Genomic DNA, 17,575 nt, shown 5'->3' with positions numbered 1-17,575 from the left:
CTTTTTTCTTTTTTTACTAACCATCCCATATTCCCATTGCCTTCAACAAGTCCCTCAGCTGATTAGGTTTCTTTTCCTGCTTGGATGACTCAAACCTTCGTTCTTGAAGGGTTTGTGTCATTACTAGTCCTACCTGATGTGGGTTGTTGCAGTTTTTATTGACTTTAATTATAGGGCAGAGTATTACTAAGAGATGTTCTAAAAGATCTTCTGTATTCCAGACATAGTCTTATTTGCTGCCATTGTGTAGTAGCAGACCAATTCCCCATGATGACCAGGACCAATCACCCCAGACGGTGCAGTCACTCCTTCCTTTTCTGTTGATTCAAAAGCATAAGGAGCTGAAGGGGCTGAGTGGCTGTCTTAGCTTTCAGTTCAATGGAATCATTTCTGTGTCTCCTGAGGGAGTATTCCTCCCTTTAGTAAGCCTCTAGATCCTGATTCTGTTCCTCCTGACTGGGCAAGATCTCCCAATCAGGGTCTCTAGCACCTCCTACAGGTGGGGTTGGCCAGCAACAGGTCTGTACCTCCCTGAGACAGAGCTCCCAGGGGAAGGGGCAGACTCCCATCTTTACTGCTACATAGCCTTCACTGGTGATACCTCCAGGTACTGGAAAATCAGAGGCAACTGGGGACTGCAGCAGACCCCCAATAAACTGCAGCAGCCCTACAGAAAAGTGACCAGACTGTTAAAGGAGAAAATAAAGGAGGAGAAAAACAAAACCCACTCAAAGGTCAGCAACTTCAAACACTGAAGGTAGATACGCCCACAAAGATGAGAAAGAATCAGTGCAAGAATGCTGAAAACTCAAAAAGGCAGCTCCGGTTTGGAACCAGGCTAAGGCTGAGATGGCTGAAACAATAGACGTAGAATTCATAATGTGGATAGGAATAAATTTCACTGTGCTAAAGGAGTATGGTGTAATCCAATGCAAGAAAGCTAAACATCCTGATAAAACATTGCCAGAGTGAATGACAAAATAGCCAGTATAAAGGAGAACATAACCAATCAGATAGAGCTGAAAAGCACACTACAAGAATTTCATAGTGTAGTCACAAGTATTAACAGCAGAATACAACAAGTGGAGGAAAGAATCCCAGTGCTTGAAGACTGGTTTTCTGACATAAGACAGGAAGACAAGAATAGAATAAAAAGAATGAAAAGGAATGAACAAAACCTCCCAGAAACATGGGATTATGTAAAGAAACTGAATCTAGGAATGATTGGTGTACCTGAAAGAGATGGAGAGATTGGAATCAATTTGCAAAACATTTCAGGATATCATCTATGAGAACTTCCCCAACCTAGCTAGACAGGCCAATATTCAAATTCAGAAATGCAGAGGACCCCAGTAAGTTACTCCATGAGAAGATCATCCCCAAGACACATAATCATCAGATTCTCCAAGATTGATATGAAAGAAAAAATGTTAAGGGCAGCAAGAGAGAAGGGCCAGGTTATCTACAAAGGGAAGCCGATTAGACTAACAGTGGACCTCTCAGTGGAAACCCTACAAGCCTGAAGAGATTGAGGGCCAATATTCAACATTCTTAAAGAAAAGAATTTCCAACCCAAAATTTCATATCCGGTCAAACTAAGCTTCATCAACAAAGGAGAAATAAGATTATTTTCAGACAAACAAATGCCACTGGAATTCATTACCACCAGACTTGCATTACAAGAACTCCTAAAACAAGCACTAAACGTGGAAAGGAAAGACAGTTACTAGCCACTACAAAAACACACTGAAATACACAGATTGTGAAATATACAATAAAGCAACCACATAAGCAAGTCTGCAAAGTAGCCAACTAACATCATGATAACAAGATCAAATCCATACATATCAAGACTAACTTTAATGTAAATAAGCTAAATGCCCCATTTAAAAGATGCAGATGGGCAAGCTGGATAAAGAACCAAGACCCATCAGTATGCTGTCTCCAATACACTCACCTCATGCAATGCAGTGACACACATAGGCTCAAAATAAAGGGATGAAGGAAACTTTACCATGCAAATAGAAAGCAGGAAAAAAGTCAGGGTTGCAATCTTAGTTTCTGACAAAACAGACTTTAAACCAACAAAGATGAAAAAAGATTTTTTTAAAAAGGGGCATTACGTATGGGTAAAGGGTTTAATTCAACAGGAGATCTAACTATCCTAAATATATATGCACCCAATACAGGCACACCCAGATTCATAAGCAGGTTCTTAGAGATCTTCAAAGAGACTTAGAATCTCACACAATAATAGTGGTAGACTTTAATTCCCCACTGACAATATTAGACAGATCAGCAATACAGAAAATTAACAGAGGTATTCAGGACCTGAACTCAGTCCTGGATCAAATGGACCTGATAGACATCTACAGAACTCTCCACCCCAAAACAACAGAATATACATTTTTCTCATTGCCACATGGCACTTATTCTAAAATCAATCACACAACTGGAAGTAAAACACTCCTCAGCAAATGCAAAAGAACTGAAATAATAACAGTCTCTTGGACCATAGTGCAATCAAATTCAAAATCAAGAATAAGAAATTCACTCAAACCATACAATTAAAGAGAAATTGAATAATCTGTTCTTGAATGAGTTTTGGGTAAATAATGAAATTAGGGCAGAAATCAAGAAGTTCTTTGAAACAAATAAGAACAAAGATACAATGTACCAGAATCTCTGGGAAAGGGCTAAGGCAGTGTTAAGAGGGAAATTTATAGCTGTAAATGCCCACATAAAAAAGTTAGAAAGATCTCAAGTTAACAACCTAAAATCACAACTAAAAGAACTTGAGAACAAAGAGTAATCACATCCCTAAGCTAGCAGAGGACAAGAAATAACAACAAAAAAAATTAACAAAGGTATTGTCTCCTGAAGGAGACAGAGACACACAAAAGCATTCAAAAGATCAGTGAAGTCAGGAGGTTTCTGAAAAAAAATTACAAAAATATATAGACCACTAGCTAGACTAATAAAGAAGAAAGAAAATTCAAATAAACACAATTAGAAACAAGAGGAACATTACCACTGACCCCACAGAAATACAAGAAACTACCAGAAAATATTATGAATACCTCTACGCATGTAAACTAGAAAATCTAGAAGAAATGGATAAATTCCTGGACACATACACCGCCCCCAAGACTGAATTAGGAATAAATTCAATCCCTGAACAAATAACGAGTTCTGAACTTGAGGCAGTAATAAACAGCCTACAAACCACAAAAAAAGCCCAGGACCAGATGATTGACAGGTGAACAGGCTCAGCCCAAAAGCTTCTTAAGCTGATAAACAACTTCAGCAAAGTCTCAGGATACAAAATCAATGTGCAAAAATTACTAGCATTCCTACACACCAACAACAGGTAAGCTGAGAGCCAAATCACGAATGAACTCCCATTTACAACTGCCACAAAAAGAATAAAATACCTAGGAATACAGCTAACTTGGGAGGTAAAAGATCTCTACAAGGAGAACTACAAACCACTGTTCAAAGAAATCAGAGATGATGCAAACAAATGAAAAAATTTCCTATGCTTATGGATAGGAAAAATCAATGTAGTGAAAATGGCCATACTTCCTCATGCAATGTACAGATTCAATGATATTCCTATCAAACTACTATGGACATTCTTCACAGAACTAGAAAAAATTATTTTATAATACACATGAGACCAAAAAAGAGCCCAAATAGCCAAGGCAATCCTAGGCAAAAGGAACACAGCTGAAGATATCAAGGTACCAGATTTCAACTATACTTCAGGGCTGCAGTAACCAAAACGGCATGGTACTGGTACAAAAACAGACACATAGACAAATGGAACGGCATAGAGAACCCAGAAAAAAGACCACACACCTACAACTACGATCTTTGACAAATCTGACAGAAACAAGCAATGGGGAATGATTCCCTGTTTATAAATGGTGCTGGGATAACTGGCTAACCATACACAGAAGATTGAAACTGAACCCCTTCCTTACAACATATACAAAAATCACCTCAACATGGATTAAAGACTTAAATGTAAAACCCAAAACTATAAAAACCCTGGAAGATAACCTAGGCAGTACCATTCAGGACACAGGCATGGGCAATGATTTTATGACAAAGATGCCAAAAGCAAGCATAACAGAAACAAAAATTGACAAATGGGATCTAATTAAACTAAAGAGCTACTGCACAGCAAAAGAAATTATCAACAGAGTGAACAGACAACGTAGAGAATGGGGAAAATTTTTTGTGAACTATGCATCAGACAAAGGTCTAATATCTAGCATCTATAAGGAACTTAAACAAATGTACAAGAAAAAACAAAACAACCCCTTTAAAAAGTGGGCAAAGCATATGAACAGACACTTCTCAAAAGAAGACATACATGCAGCCAACAAACATATGAAAAAAAGCTCAACATCACTCATCATTAGAGAAATGCAAATCAAAACCACAATGAGATACTATCTCACACCAGGCAGAACGGCGATTATTAAAAAGCCAAAAAATAACAGATGCTCGTGAGTTTGTGGAGAAAAAGGGAATATTTATACATTGTTGGTTGGAGTGCAAATTAGGTCGGCCATTGTGGAAGACTGTGTGGTGACTTCTGAAAGACCTAAAGACAGAATACCATTATACCCAAAGGAATACAAATCATTCTCTTATAAAGACATAGGCACACATATGCTCATTGCAGCAACATTCACAATAGCAAAGACGTGGACTCAACTTAAATGCCCATCAATGATAGACTGGATAAAGACAATGTGGTACATATACACCATGGATTACTATGCAGCCAGAAAAAGTAACAAGATCATGTCCTTTGCAGGGACATGGATGGAGCTGGAAGTCATTATCCTTAGCAAACTAATGCAGGGACAGAGAAGCAAATACTGCATGTTCTTACTTATAAGTGGGAGCTAAATGATGAGAACGCATAGAGACAGAGAGGGGAACAACACACACCAGCGCCTTACAGAACGTTGAAGGTGGAAGGAGGGAGAGGATCAGGAAAAATAACTAACGGTTACTACGCTTAAAACCTGGGTGATTAAATAATCTGTGCAACAAACTCCCACAACACAAGTTTACCTATAAAACAGCCTGTACCAGTACCCCTGAACTGAAAATAAAAGTTAAAAAAGGAAGTGAACTGCAGATTCTGCCTGTTGCTGAGCAGGTCTATTTCAATTATGCAAACCAGCGCTGAGGAAATAATCACAGGGTGGTCAGGGGCCCACTGGACCCGCTGTGAGAACGGTTCACGGATGTTAGGACTTCAGGTTTTCTATTCTTCTTAATTTAACCTTGCTAGGTTGTATGTTTCCAGGAATTTATCCATATCCTCCAGGTTTTCCAGTTTGTCAGTACAGAATTGTTCATAATAGTCTCTGATAACCTTTTGTATTTTTGCAGTATCAGTTATAATGTTTGTCTTTTCTGATTCTGTTTGAGTCTTCTCTCTTTGTTTCTTGGTTTGTCTAGCTAGTGGTTTATCACTTTTGTTTATCTTTTTGTAGAACGATCTTTTCACTTGGTTGATCATTTACTTGGTTTTTAGAAGTCTTTAGTTCTGTTCTGATCTTTGTTATTTTTTCTGCTAATTTTGGATGTGGTTTGTTGTTGCTTTTCTAGTTCCTTCAGGTTCATTGTTATATTGTTAATTTGTAGTGTTTTTACTTTTCTTAGGTAGGCATTTATTACTATAAACGTCCCTTTTAGCCTTGTTTAACTGTATTCCACAGGTTTTGGTATATGTTGTGTTTCCATTTTCATTGGTTTCAAGAAACTTTTTGATTTCCATCTGAATTTCTCTGTTGACTCAATAGTTATTCAGGAGCATGTTGTTTAATTTCCACGTATTTGTCTAGCTGCCAAAGTTTCCCTTGGAGTATAATTGCAGTTTTATTCCATTGTGACTGGAGAAGATATTTGATATGGTTTCAACTTTTGAAAATTTGTTGAGTTTTTTTGTGGCTTAACATAGGCTATCTCCCAGAAAATATTCCATGTGTTATGAAAAGAGTATAGTATATTCTATAGTGTTAGAGAGAATGCTCTGTAAATGTCTGTTAGCATTATGAGTTCTAAAGTTCCGTTTAAATCCAATGTTTCTTCTTGATTTCTGTGTAGATGATCTGTTTAATGCTGAGGGTTGGATGTTGAAGTCCCCACTATTATTGTACTGGAGTCTATCTCTCTTATTAGATGTAGTAATTTTACAGGCTGCTCTTTGTTAGAAAAGAAAATGACTTGCGGGCTGCATTTCATTAAAAGGAAAACCTTACTGAGGACTTCTGTACCCTCACTATCTGCCTAAATAATTTCTTCTTAACTCCTATATCACTGCCAGCCTCTGAGCCAGAGTGAGGTCACACAGAAAGGCTGGGACTGTGCAGAACACATTTTAGTAAAGATGACTGAGTGGCAGTAGTGATGTCCAGCTTCCAGGTGCAGCAGTGACGTCTCCCCTGGCCTCAGTGTCCAGTGTCCAGCACCAGGTGTCAGAGGTGTGAGCAGTGGCGTCTGTACTCAGCAGCAGGGGCAGTTGTTCCTAGGAGGGACCTGATCCAGGGTGGGCTGTGGATTCTGTTTCTGGATGTGTAGTTTCCAGTCTAGTTCTATGGCCTTCCCCACAATAAAATTAGCCCCCAGTACCATGTATGCTACTGTATGTGTAAATTAGAGAAATTTGGTTTCCACAGTTTTCTCCAAGAAGTGAGTGGGAAATGAGTCTGTGGGCGGGTGTCAGAGAGCGGCATTCACAGGTGTTCCTTGTGCGAGAGCCACATCCTGAACTGTCTACCTGGCCTCTACCTCATGGTGGAGAGAACAACAGGGAATGTCACATCTCATAACTGATGATACACATCCTCCCTTTTCTTTCTGTGAGAAAAATCCTCTTTTAAACAGGGTTTGAAAACCCGCCCCACCCACCCACCCTGGCCACTCTCTGATCTCTGATCTCAGTGGTTCCCAATGTGGCTGAGCTACAGGATTGCTGGCGGGGCTTAGAAAATACACAGGCCACTCCCCAGAATCCCTGTCTCAGAATATTATGCACAAGACCAAGGAATCACTTATATAACAAGCCCTATGGGCAAGGCTGATGCTCAGACATGTGGGATCCTGGTGTTCTTGATCTGGAGACCAGCAGCATGAGCTCCAGCCTTGTCATAAATCAAGAATCTCTTGTTTAACTCCGGACTTCCTGGATCTCAGCACCACGTCCAGGTGATCCCTGTGGACGTGGGAGTTCCTTGTCTAAGTGTCCTCTAGACTTGGGGTCAGAACTGTGCAGTCTGCTCTGGATGTGGTCTGCTCAGATCCCTTAGAACTGGAGGTTCAGGGTTCTGTCCTTGCCCTCATTCTTTTCCACAGTCAATCACTCCCTTGGTGCCCTCATCCATGCTTGAGGTTTTAAGTATCATTTATACAGTGTGAGCTCCTAAATCTATTTCTCCTGCCCAGTCTATTTCTCCTTTCCCCTAAACTCTGGAGTTGTCTGTCCAAATTCCACCCCAGCTCCCCAACCTGCATTCCTAGTAGACATCTCCACTGAGTGCCTGTGATGCCCCCTCCTCAGTATGCTCCTGCCGGAGTCTCCGCATCTCCACTGACAGCAGCTCCACCCTTCCTTCTACTCACTCATTTTACAACCATGGGTGTCCTTGATTCGTCTTTCTCACACCACAGATACAATCCATTGGCACATGTTGTGAGTCCATCTTCAAATGCATCCAGAATCCCCTCACGTCCCACTATTTCCCCTGCTCACACCCCAGTCAAGGTCACCGACATCTCCAGCCTGGAATACTGCACTCGCTTCCTACTGTTCTTCCCTTCTGCCTCCCTCGTCCCTCACCTCTCAATTCTGTTCTCAGTACAGCAGTCAGAGATCCTTTTAGAAGAGAAGTTGTGGCTGGGCTTGGTGGCTCACGCCTGTATCCCAGCACTTTGGGAGGCCGACACGGGCAGATCACTTGAGGTTGGAAGTTTGAGACTAGCCTGGCCAACGTGGCGAAACCCTGTCTCTACTAAAACTACGAAAATTAGCCGGGCTTGGTGGTGGGTACCTGTAATCCCAGTTACTCAGGAGGCTGAGGCAGGAGAATCGCTTGAACCTGGAAGACGGAGGTGCAGTGAGCGGGAATCATGCCATTGCACTCCAGCCTGGGTGACAGAGCAAGACATCTTAAATAAATAAATGAATAAATAAATAAATAAATAAATAAATAGTTGTACCATGTCCCTCTTCTGCTCAAAATTGTCGTCTACCTCCCATCTCGCTCAGAGCAAAGGTCAGATCCTTCCCCACTCCCCTCAAGCCCACCTGCTCTGGCTGTACCTCTGACCTCACCTCAGTTTCTCTCTGTCCAGCCCTCCTGGCCTCCTTGCTTTTCAGGAAACACAGACACCTTCCTGCTCTAGTACATTTGAACTGGAGGATCCTCTGCCTGGAAAGAACTTCCCCAGACATCCTCATGGACAACTCTTCATGTCCCTCAAATCTTTCCTCAAAGGTCACCTTTGCAACGTGGCACACACTGACCACCCCAGCACAACAGCCACCTTCCCTGTCCCCACTGCCCACACCCTGGGTCACCTGTCTCACAGCACTTACCACTTTCTTCCCTTGCTCTGGTTATAATGTATCTTTCGTCTGCCTGTTCGCATTGGAACACATGCTACCCAAGGTCAGAGATTTTTCTCATTTTACTTCAGTGATGTTCCCCAGATGCAGAACCCCTCTGTCCTATGTCTGGCTGACGACAAAGGTCAGTTGAATGAATGATCAGTGTAGAGCACCTCCCTATTCTAAAGCCAGTATCTTTATTAACATAGCTTCAGGCTAAATGCTGTTTTGTGGTGGCCACAGCACAAGGTCCCCTCACACTGACACCGAGGCTGCCTGTGCTTTTCTCAGCAGTGCTGCTTGTGGTCCTCCCTCCTCCATCCTTCCTCCCACACCAACCCCCCCACACACCACAGCACACAATCAGGTTTCTCTCTTCAGGAAAGAACAGTCCTTGATGATGGGCCCAATTTCACAAACAAATATAAACCTAAATTTCACTCTGCTTTAGATTTGAGTTGGGATTTGAGCCAGCACCAAGATCACTAGAACCAGGGCAAGGAGAGAGGGCAGGAGAGGAGCCCTAGAAGGAGGGTAGGATTGAATGGATCTGAAAATTTGTCTCAGAAAGCACAGGGACTCCCATGTGCAGGGGCCACCCTGGGTGATGTGTGAGCCTCTGTAGTCACAGCTCCAGCTGGACAAGTTTCCACTGAAGGGACAAGGACAATGGAGCAGTGAAGTGACCCAGCTGAGGACTGACCACATAAAGCCTATGAGGGACTGAACAGCAACTAGGCACAGACCCCGTCCACATTCGGCTCCTCACAGCCTTCTCCAGTCCCCACCTGCAACAGACTCGGCACAGGGAACATGTGGATTCTGGAAGGTTCTCAGGTCTTTATTTCCTCTCTCAAATTTTAGGAATTGACTTATTTAATTAACCCATCAACTTCTCATGGCAAATATTGAGAAAACAAATTTCTATTCAGATTCTTTTTCAGTAGGGAAGTAAGAGGTTGCAGCTCAATGCAGCATGAAGTTGAGACTGAGATGGAGACATCCAGTCCCACCTCTCTGGAACAGGAAAGATGACTGGGGAGGAAACACAGGTCAGCGTGGGAACAGGGGTCACGGTGGACACGGGGCTGGGCTGTCTCTCCACCTCCTCACATTTTGCTAACAGGGACGCAGACACATTCAGATGCCTTTGCAGAAAGAGATGCCAGAGTCTCTTGACGTCACAAAGGGGAGGCGTGAAGAAATCCTGCATCTCAGTCCCACACAAGGCAGCTGTCTCAGGCTACAGAAAACAGTAGTCATGAACAAATTCAGGTCAGTCATGGTAAGTGATGACACTCTGAACAGTCCCCCCACAGACTCGAAACATCCCAGTCAAAGAATCTCCATTACCCAGGCCTTTCCCCTCTGCCCCACCCCCACCCACTTCAAATCCCCAGGGTCTCACCTTTACAGGCCATGAGAGACTCATCAGAGTCCTGATCAGAGCCCTGGGCACTGCTGCTCCCTGGGGTAGAACAAAAACAGGACCTGGTCAGAGCCCACAGGAGACGTGGTGCAGGAGGAATAATGGAGTGGGTGAACTCCTCCACACTCCTGCCCCCGCCACTTACAGTAGCTCCCGCTTTTTCCACCTGCGGGAAGTAAATGTCCTGTGAGGATCTTAGAGGAATCTTAGAGGAACCATGGGATCTTAGAGGAACCTCCTAGTCTTGAACCCAAGAGAAGTTTCTAGAACTATGACTACAGACCCAGGGCAGGATCAGGAAACACCAGGAAAGCAGGTATGGGTCCTGGACCAACCGCCCTCCTAAGGTCTGTCCTTAGCAGGGACCTTCCCCTGACTCATGAATGCAGGAATCACGATCCCAACACCACAACCATGAAGGTGATTCACTGTCCTTCCTTGTCACGTGTGCTGCACAGAAGAGTAAGTGCTGGCACACAGGACCCAGGCAAGGTCGGCCCATGAGTGGATGGTGCTTTCCAGTAATGAGGCAGGGAACACTTCTACCTGGGGTTTGAAACCCCCAGTGGGACAAGAAAATCCAGATCCCACCCCTCACCCCTTCCCTACCTGAGCTCTCTGTCTTCCGCATCACAGCAGCAACCACAGCTACGGTGACCACAGTTCCTAAGACAGCCAGGCCAGCAACGATGCCCACGATGGGGATGGAGGGCTGGGAAGCCCGTTCTGGGGAAGGAGGAGAAGGTGAGGGGCCCTGACCCCAAGGCCTAAGCCCTGATCCTGCTGAAGGGCTCCAGAAGGGCTCCCGCTTTCCCTGAGATGTGATCCCTCATCCCCCTCCTTACCCCATCTCAGGGTGAGGGGCTCCAGCAGCCCCTGGTGCTGCACATGGCACGTGTATCTCTGCTCTTCTCCAGAAGGTACCACCACAGCTGCCCATTTCTGGAAGGTTCTGTCCCCTGCTGGCCTGGTCTCCACAAGCTCAGTGTCCTGAGTTTGCTCCTCCCCATCCCGCTGCCAGGTCAGTGTGATCTCCGCAGGGTAGAAGCCCAGGGCCCAGCACCTCAGGGTGGCCTCATGGTCAGAGACGGGGTGGTGGGTCACGTGTGTCTTTGGGAGATCTGATGGGAAGAATCAGAAAATTCAGGGGCTTTGCATCTCTCATGAGACAGCCCAGCAGCACCCATGTGACCACCCTGAGAATGAACAGGACACCTGGGGTGGGGGAGGGAGCACAGAAGCCAGACACCAGCCTGACACAGGCATCTGGGATAATCTCCTATTCCTTGGAGAGTTCTAGTCTCTGAGGGAGGAACAGGGACTTCTGGTCCTGACCTGAGTGGAGGCCGAGGACTCAGAAAAGCTGGAATCAGACCTTCAAACACGTTGAGTGTGAGGAAGAGAACAAGGCCTGAGAGGAAAAAGCTCAAGGCTGCTGCGGTGGTCAAAGGGGAACCCTGATCAGTATTTAGGGACTGTCTTCCCCTCCATTTCCTCAGAGACGTCATCCCTTAATTGTCCTAGAGAGCAGAGGGGGCCCTCAGAGGAAATCAGGAAAATTCATGCCATTCTCCATTCAAGGGAGGGCGACATTCTAGCGCTGATCCCATTATCCTCCCCTCCTCGTGGGAGGCCATCCTGGGAGATTTATAGGAGACGGGGAAGGCTCCCCACTGCCCCTGGTACCCACGCGCTGCAGTGTCTCCTTCCCGTTCTCCAGGTATCTGCGGAGCGACTCCAGGCACTCGCCCTCCAGGTAGGCTCTCCGCTGCTCAGCTTCACCGGCCGCCTCCCACTTGCGCTGTGTGACCTGAGCCGCCATATCCGCGGCGCTCCAGGAGCTCAGGTCCCCGTTCAGGGCGATGTAATCCTTGCCATCATAGGCTAACTGGTGATACCCGCGGAGGAGGCGCCCGTCAGGCCCCAGGTCGCAGCCATGCATCCTCTGGAAGGTGTGAGACCCTGGCCCCGGCCCCGCGGTCAGCCCCGCCCACAGAGCACCGCCCCGCCCCGACCAACCCTTGGGGATTTCGGCCTAAACTGAAACCGAAACCGGGCAAAGGCGCCCGCGGCACTCCCAGGTCGAGGGTCTTGGGCTGGTCCTGCTGCCTCGGGGTGGATCTCGGACCCGGGCCGTCCGTGGGGCATGGGGAGGGGTCGTGACCTGCGCCCCGGGCCGGGTCACTCACCGGCCTCGCTCTGGTTGTAGTAGCGAAGCGCTGTGCGCAGGTTCACTCGGAAAACCTGTGCGTGGGCCTTGGCTTTCTGTGTCTCCCGGTCCCAATACTCCGGTCCCTCCTGCTCTATCCACGGCGCCCGCGCCTCCATCCTCGGACTCGCGGCGTTGCTGTCGAACCGCACGAACTGCGTGTCATCCACGTAACCCACGGAGATGAAGCGGGGCTCCCCGCGGCCGGGCCGGGACACGGCGGTGTGGAAATACCTCATGGAGTGGGAGCCTGGGGGCGAGGAGGGGCTGAGACCCGCCCGACCCTCCTCCCCGCGCGGCTCCCCGGGCCCTGCGCCCCCGTCGGGCGGACCCCTCGCTCCTCCCCGCCGAGGCCGTCTCCCTCCCGACCCCGGACTCACCGGCCCAGGTCTCGGTCAGGGCCAGGGCCCCCGAGAGCAGCAGGAGGAGGGCTCGAGGCGCCATGACCCCATCCTAGGCGTCCGGGGAGAGTGTGAGTCTGAGTGGGGACTTTAGAAGCCGGACCGCAGAGACCCTGATTGGCTTCTCTAGAATCCGACACCCAATGGGAGTGGGAACTGGGGCCGCGTCACGAGAGTCCTGTAAAAAGGACCCAACACAGGTTGGGAGAAGTGAAACTCAGCGGAGTGGGGAATCCCCAACGCAGCGCCTGCCCAGTGCAAACAGTACCCTGAGACCCTGAGAGCGACGCCTGAGACCTGGGGCTTGGTCCTGATCCCTCTTCTCCTACACCAAGCCTCTTTGTCACACTGTCTGCCTAAGTCCTGGACAAGGATCTGTCTGTGGAAACCAGGGACAGACCCCCAGGCTGCGCCCAGATCCTTCCTCTTCAGTGCTCGTCCTGGAATCCCCGACCCTGAACTCGACTCCCTCCCTCCCTCTCCTGCCTCTCCCCTTGGACCTTTGTACAGGGAAACTGACCACGGGGAACTTGATGCCAGAGAGTGAGCTCGCCCTGGGAATGGAGGTGTAGAGACAGGGATTTTTTCTCTAAACCTAGTGAGGTTTTGTCTGAAGGCACCACACAGAGATTCTCATGGAGACCAGTTTCCTTTTTGTTTTTTAATACAGTAGATAGTACAATATTGGTAATCCCTATATGATTAGAATTCCAATCTGTAAAAGACCTGTGTCAAAACAGCATTATAATTAAACTATCAAAGCTCCTGTTTTACTTTCCCAGACTATGGATCTGTGACTCTGAGTTGTTGCATTTAAAATTGTCTTCATTCCCTAGCCCGAGTTTCCCTGTGTGAGTCCAGAACATCTCCTCAATACGAAGAAGCAGAGTTTGTTACTGTCTATTGCAACCGGGAGCCTGTAGTCATCACCTCAAATCTGCCAGTGCTCCATGCAGTCCCAAGGCTCTTCACCAACGCTCAAGCACTGCCTGTTTTCCTGAACTCTGCACATCTAAGCAGTGTGCACATGTTATTTGGACACTTGGTATTTTTGTAAACCCCCCCTTTTTTTAATCATGAGGGGGTCATTAGTTTTTGGCAGTCCCACAAAATGTATTAAATATCAAATGCAAACAACCCCCTACTAGGCTCTTCCACTGCTTTAGAATTCTTTCCTGTCTCCTTTTCCTCACCTCCTGCTTCCAGCCCTTCTCTCTGCCCCTCTCATCCCTCACACCCTCCTCTCCCCTTAGTCCCCGCCACCCTTTCGCTCCTGAATTGTGGCACTAACACTGTCCCTCACCTCCTACCCATGTCTGTTCTCCCCACAGTGCTCAGCGGTCCTGCTAATGTGACTCATGTCGTGTCATTTCTTCACTTACTATGGCTGGATTTTGGTCTACAATTTATATGTTTTCAATTTGTCTCGTATCTTTTTGTTTCTGTTCGTCCTTTGCTATGTGTCAAGTGAACATTTTTTAGTTTTGGTTTTAATTCTCCTAGTGACTTTTAGCTATATTTCTTTACACTAATGTTTTATTGTTGTAAGAATGGAACCGGATTCCTTGACTTTTCACAGTGAAGTTCAGATTATAGTAAACTACATTCGGCAAAATAAAGGATACTTGTAACAGTGTAGTTTCATTTAACCTACCATTATGCTATTATTGTTTTATATATTATATCAATCTATATTATAAACTCAATGATACAGTGTAATACCTTTTGTTTTAGACAAGTAGCCATATGTCTTCAGGAAATTAAGAAAATGAGTGTGAATGTGACATGTGTATGTGCATCATTTCTGTTGTTAATTGTTCCTTTCTGTGTATCTGGGTCACCATCTAGTATCATTTCCCTTCACCCTGAAGAATTTCCTTTAAAATTAAATATAATACAGGACCTCTAGGAAATGAATTTTATGGCTTTGATGATATAAAAATGTCTTTATTTTTGCCTTCTTTCCCCCTCTTTTTTTTTTCTGCTTAGTAGGATATTTATGTGTAATAAAATTCAACAGCTTTAGCTGCGCCTTTTGGTGAATATTGGTAAGTATTTATAGTCGTGTAACTACCACACTGCCCAGTAGAGAAACACCGAATGCAGAGAACCCCCTGCTAGGCTCCTCCACTGCTTTGGAGTCCTTTCCCCTGCTCCTTGTCCTCACCTCCTGCTTCCCCAGCCCTTCTCTCTGCCCTCATCCCTCACACCTTCCTCTCCCCTTAGTTCCCACCACCCAGTTACTCCTGAACTGTGGCACTGTAGAGAACAGTTTCTTTTCCCTAAAAACCTTCTTTATGCCCCTTTCTATTTAATCCTTGCCTCCCACCCTCACCCTCTTCCCCTCATTCAACCACTGCTCTGCTTTCTGTCGCTGCAATGGTGACATTTCTAGAATGTCACGGACATGCAGTCATATGTTATGTAGTCTTTTGTTTGGTCTCTCCTTTAGCATAACGATGTTTGAGATGATGCCATTCATTCATTTTTATTGCTGAGCAGCTGCTGACTATTGTTGGAATCCCAGTTTATTCGTTGCTTTCTCTATTCTCCAGTTGATACACATGTGGACTCCTCCAGTTAGGGTTTATTATTAATGAAGCCACTAGAAATAACTGCTTATAAGTGTGGCCTTACATTTTTATTTCTTTTGGATAACTACATATTTGTGGAATTGCTGGGTCATGTGGTAATGGATGGGTAACTGTGTAAGAAATTGTCATACCACTTTACAAATTGGCTGCCACATTTTTTGCATTCCTACCAGCAATATCAGACATTCTTGTTTTTTCCATATTCTTATCAGTGTTTAGACTTATCATATGTCTTTTTAACTTAACCTACTCTAGTTGATGTGTGATGGCTTCTCATTGTGGTTTTAACTTGCACTTCTTAGATGACTAGTATTGTTTGCTATCCTTTCATGTTCATCTAAGTGACTTATTACATATATTTTATGAATTATTTTGTAAATTCACTGATTAATTCCAGAGACTTTTTCAGAATTCCCTAGTGTTTTCTAAATAAGCAATGAAGCTGGTAACAAAGAAAGTCTTTTTCGTCCTTTCTTATCTATCGACCTTTTTTCTTTTAAAATTATTTTTATTTGGTAGAGATGAGGTCTCACCTATCAGAGTGGTCTCAAACTCCTGAACTCAAGTGATCCTCCCCACTCAGCCTCCCAAAATGCAGGGATTACAGGCGTGAGGCACCATGCCCCGTCCTTGTTAACACTGGTTAGGATGCCTGTTAGGCATTTAAGCAAGAATGATGAGAGCTCACATGTTTGTTTACAAGGAACTTAAACAAATTTACAAGAAGAAAAAACACCCCCATCAAAAAGTGAGCAAAGGATATGAACAGACACTTCTCAGAAGAAGACATTTGTGTGACCAACAAACATATGGAAAAAAGCTCAATATCACTGATCATTAGAAAAATGCAAATCAAAACCACAATGAGATACCATCTCCTACCAGTCAGAATGGCAATTATTAAAAAGTGAAGAAACACTAGATGCTGGCGAGGCTGTGGAGAAATAGGAACACTCTTACACTGTTGGTGGGAATGTAAACTAGTTCAACCACTGTTGAGGACCGTGTGGCCATTCCCCAAAGTTATAGAACCAGAAATACTATTTGACCAAGCAATCTCATTACTGGGTAATGAGATACCCAGTAAGGGTATAAATAATTCTACTGGGATATAAAGGGATATAAATAATTCTACTGTAAAGACACATGCACACATATGTTTATTGCAGCACTATTTACAATAGCAAAGAAAAAGAACCAACCCTAATGCCCATCGGTGAGAGACTGGATAAAGAAAATGTGGTGTATATACACCATGGAATACCACACAGCCAGAAAAATGAATGAGTTCATGTCCTTTGCAGAAACATGGATGAAGCTAGAAGTCATCGTCCTCAGCAAACTAACACAGGAAGAGAAAACCAAACACTTCATGTCCTCACTCCTAAGTGGGAGTTGAACATTGAGAACACATGGACACAAGGAGGGGAGCAATACACATCAGGGCCTGTTGGGGAGTGGGTGGTGAAGGGAGAGAACTTAGAGGATGGATCAGTAGGTGCAGCAAACCACCATGGCAGATTATGCATATGTAATAAACCTACACATTCTGCACATGTATCCTGGAACTTAAAGTAAAATAATATAAGTTAAATAAAAAAAAAGAAAACGCATGTCTTACATGTATACATATGTTCATTGCAGCACAATTCACAATAGCAAAGACGTGGAATCAACCTAAATGTCCATCAGTGGTAGACTGGATAAATAAAATGTGGCACATATACACCATAGAATACTATGTAGCCATAAAAAGAATGAGATCATGTCCTTTGCAGGAACATGGGTGGAGTTGGAGGCCATTATCCTTAACAAACTAAGAAAGGAACAGAAAACCAACTACCACATGTTCTCACTTATAAGTGGGAGCTAAACTATGAGAGCCCATGGACACACAGAGGGGAACAACACACACTGGGGTCCACTTAATGGTGGAGGGTAGGAGGAGGGAGAAGATTGGAAAAATAGCTAATGGGTACTAAGGCTTAATACTTGGGTGGGTACTAATGGGTATAGAAATAATTTGTACAACACAATCCCATGACACAAGTTTACCTATATAACAAACCTGCACATGTACCCCTTAACTAAAAATAAAAGTTAAATTTAAAAAAACAACAACAACAACAACTAACAAAGTGCATATCTGGAAAGAGCATATGGTTGGGTTCTGTGTTTTTTTTTAAACCAAGTCTTATAATCTCTGCCCTTCATTGGAGTGTTGATTCATCCAGGTTTTTGTCATTATTGATATGACAAGTTTTAGGTCTACTATGCTATTTTCCCAGTTTTTGTTTCTCTGTT

At 44.8% G+C, this 17,575-nt stretch overlaps 1 protein-coding gene across 8 annotated transcripts; it reads right to left on the bottom strand.

Annotated features, from left to right (window-relative positions):
* Window positions 1–9,458: 9,458 nt before the first annotated feature.
* LOC135970336 (class I histocompatibility antigen, Gogo-B*0102 alpha chain) lies at window positions 9,459–12,756 on the bottom strand. Of its 8 annotated transcripts, none has more exons than XM_065543024.2 (8): window positions 12,657–12,756; window positions 12,257–12,526; window positions 11,754–12,029; window positions 10,913–11,188; window positions 10,677–10,793; window positions 10,213–10,233; window positions 10,047–10,106; window positions 9,459–9,881 (listed from the first exon to the last, which is right to left on the bottom strand). In XM_065543024.2, exons 1-8 carry the CDS (start codon window positions 12,718–12,720, stop codon window positions 9,877–9,879), a joined length of 1,089 nt encoding a protein of 362 aa, XP_065399096.1. In that variant the 5' UTR covers window positions 12,721–12,756; the 3' UTR covers window positions 9,459–9,876. The 8 variants fall into 8 exon arrangements, 6 of the variants coding, with proteins under 6 accessions (XP_065399096.1, XP_065399098.1, XP_065399095.1 ...); XM_065543026.2 differs by having other exon boundaries at window positions 12,257–12,414; XR_012434006.1 differs by lacking the exon at window positions 10,213–10,233 and having other exon boundaries at window positions 11,758–12,029.
* Window positions 12,757–17,575: the final 4,819 nt, after the last annotated feature.

This window comes from Macaca fascicularis, chromosome 4, assembly GCF_037993035.2.
Source record: "Macaca fascicularis isolate 582-1 chromosome 4, T2T-MFA8v1.1".
Lineage (NCBI taxonomy): Eukaryota > Metazoa > Chordata > Mammalia > Primates > Cercopithecidae > Macaca > Macaca fascicularis.
The sequence above is the reverse complement of the archived record's forward strand: the minus strand, read 5'-3'. Positions and strand labels throughout refer to the sequence as shown.

What these genes read in the sequence shown, in the direction of transcription:
- LOC135970336 (XM_065543023.2), bottom strand. Translation starts at nt 12,720, where the DNA reads ATGGCGCCTCGAGCCCTCCTCCTGCTGCTCTCGGGGGCCCTGGCCCTG. An exon ending in CCTGACCGAGACCTGGGCCG is followed by an intron (nt 12,527 to 12,656) that starts GTGAGTCCGGGG and finishes CCTCGCCCCCAG; the next exon opens with GCTCCCACTCCATGAGGTAT. An exon ending in GCCCCTCACCCTGAGATGGG is followed by an intron (nt 10,794 to 10,912) that starts GTAAGGAGGGGG and finishes CTCCTTCCCCAG; the next exon opens with AACGGGCTTCCCAGCCCTCC.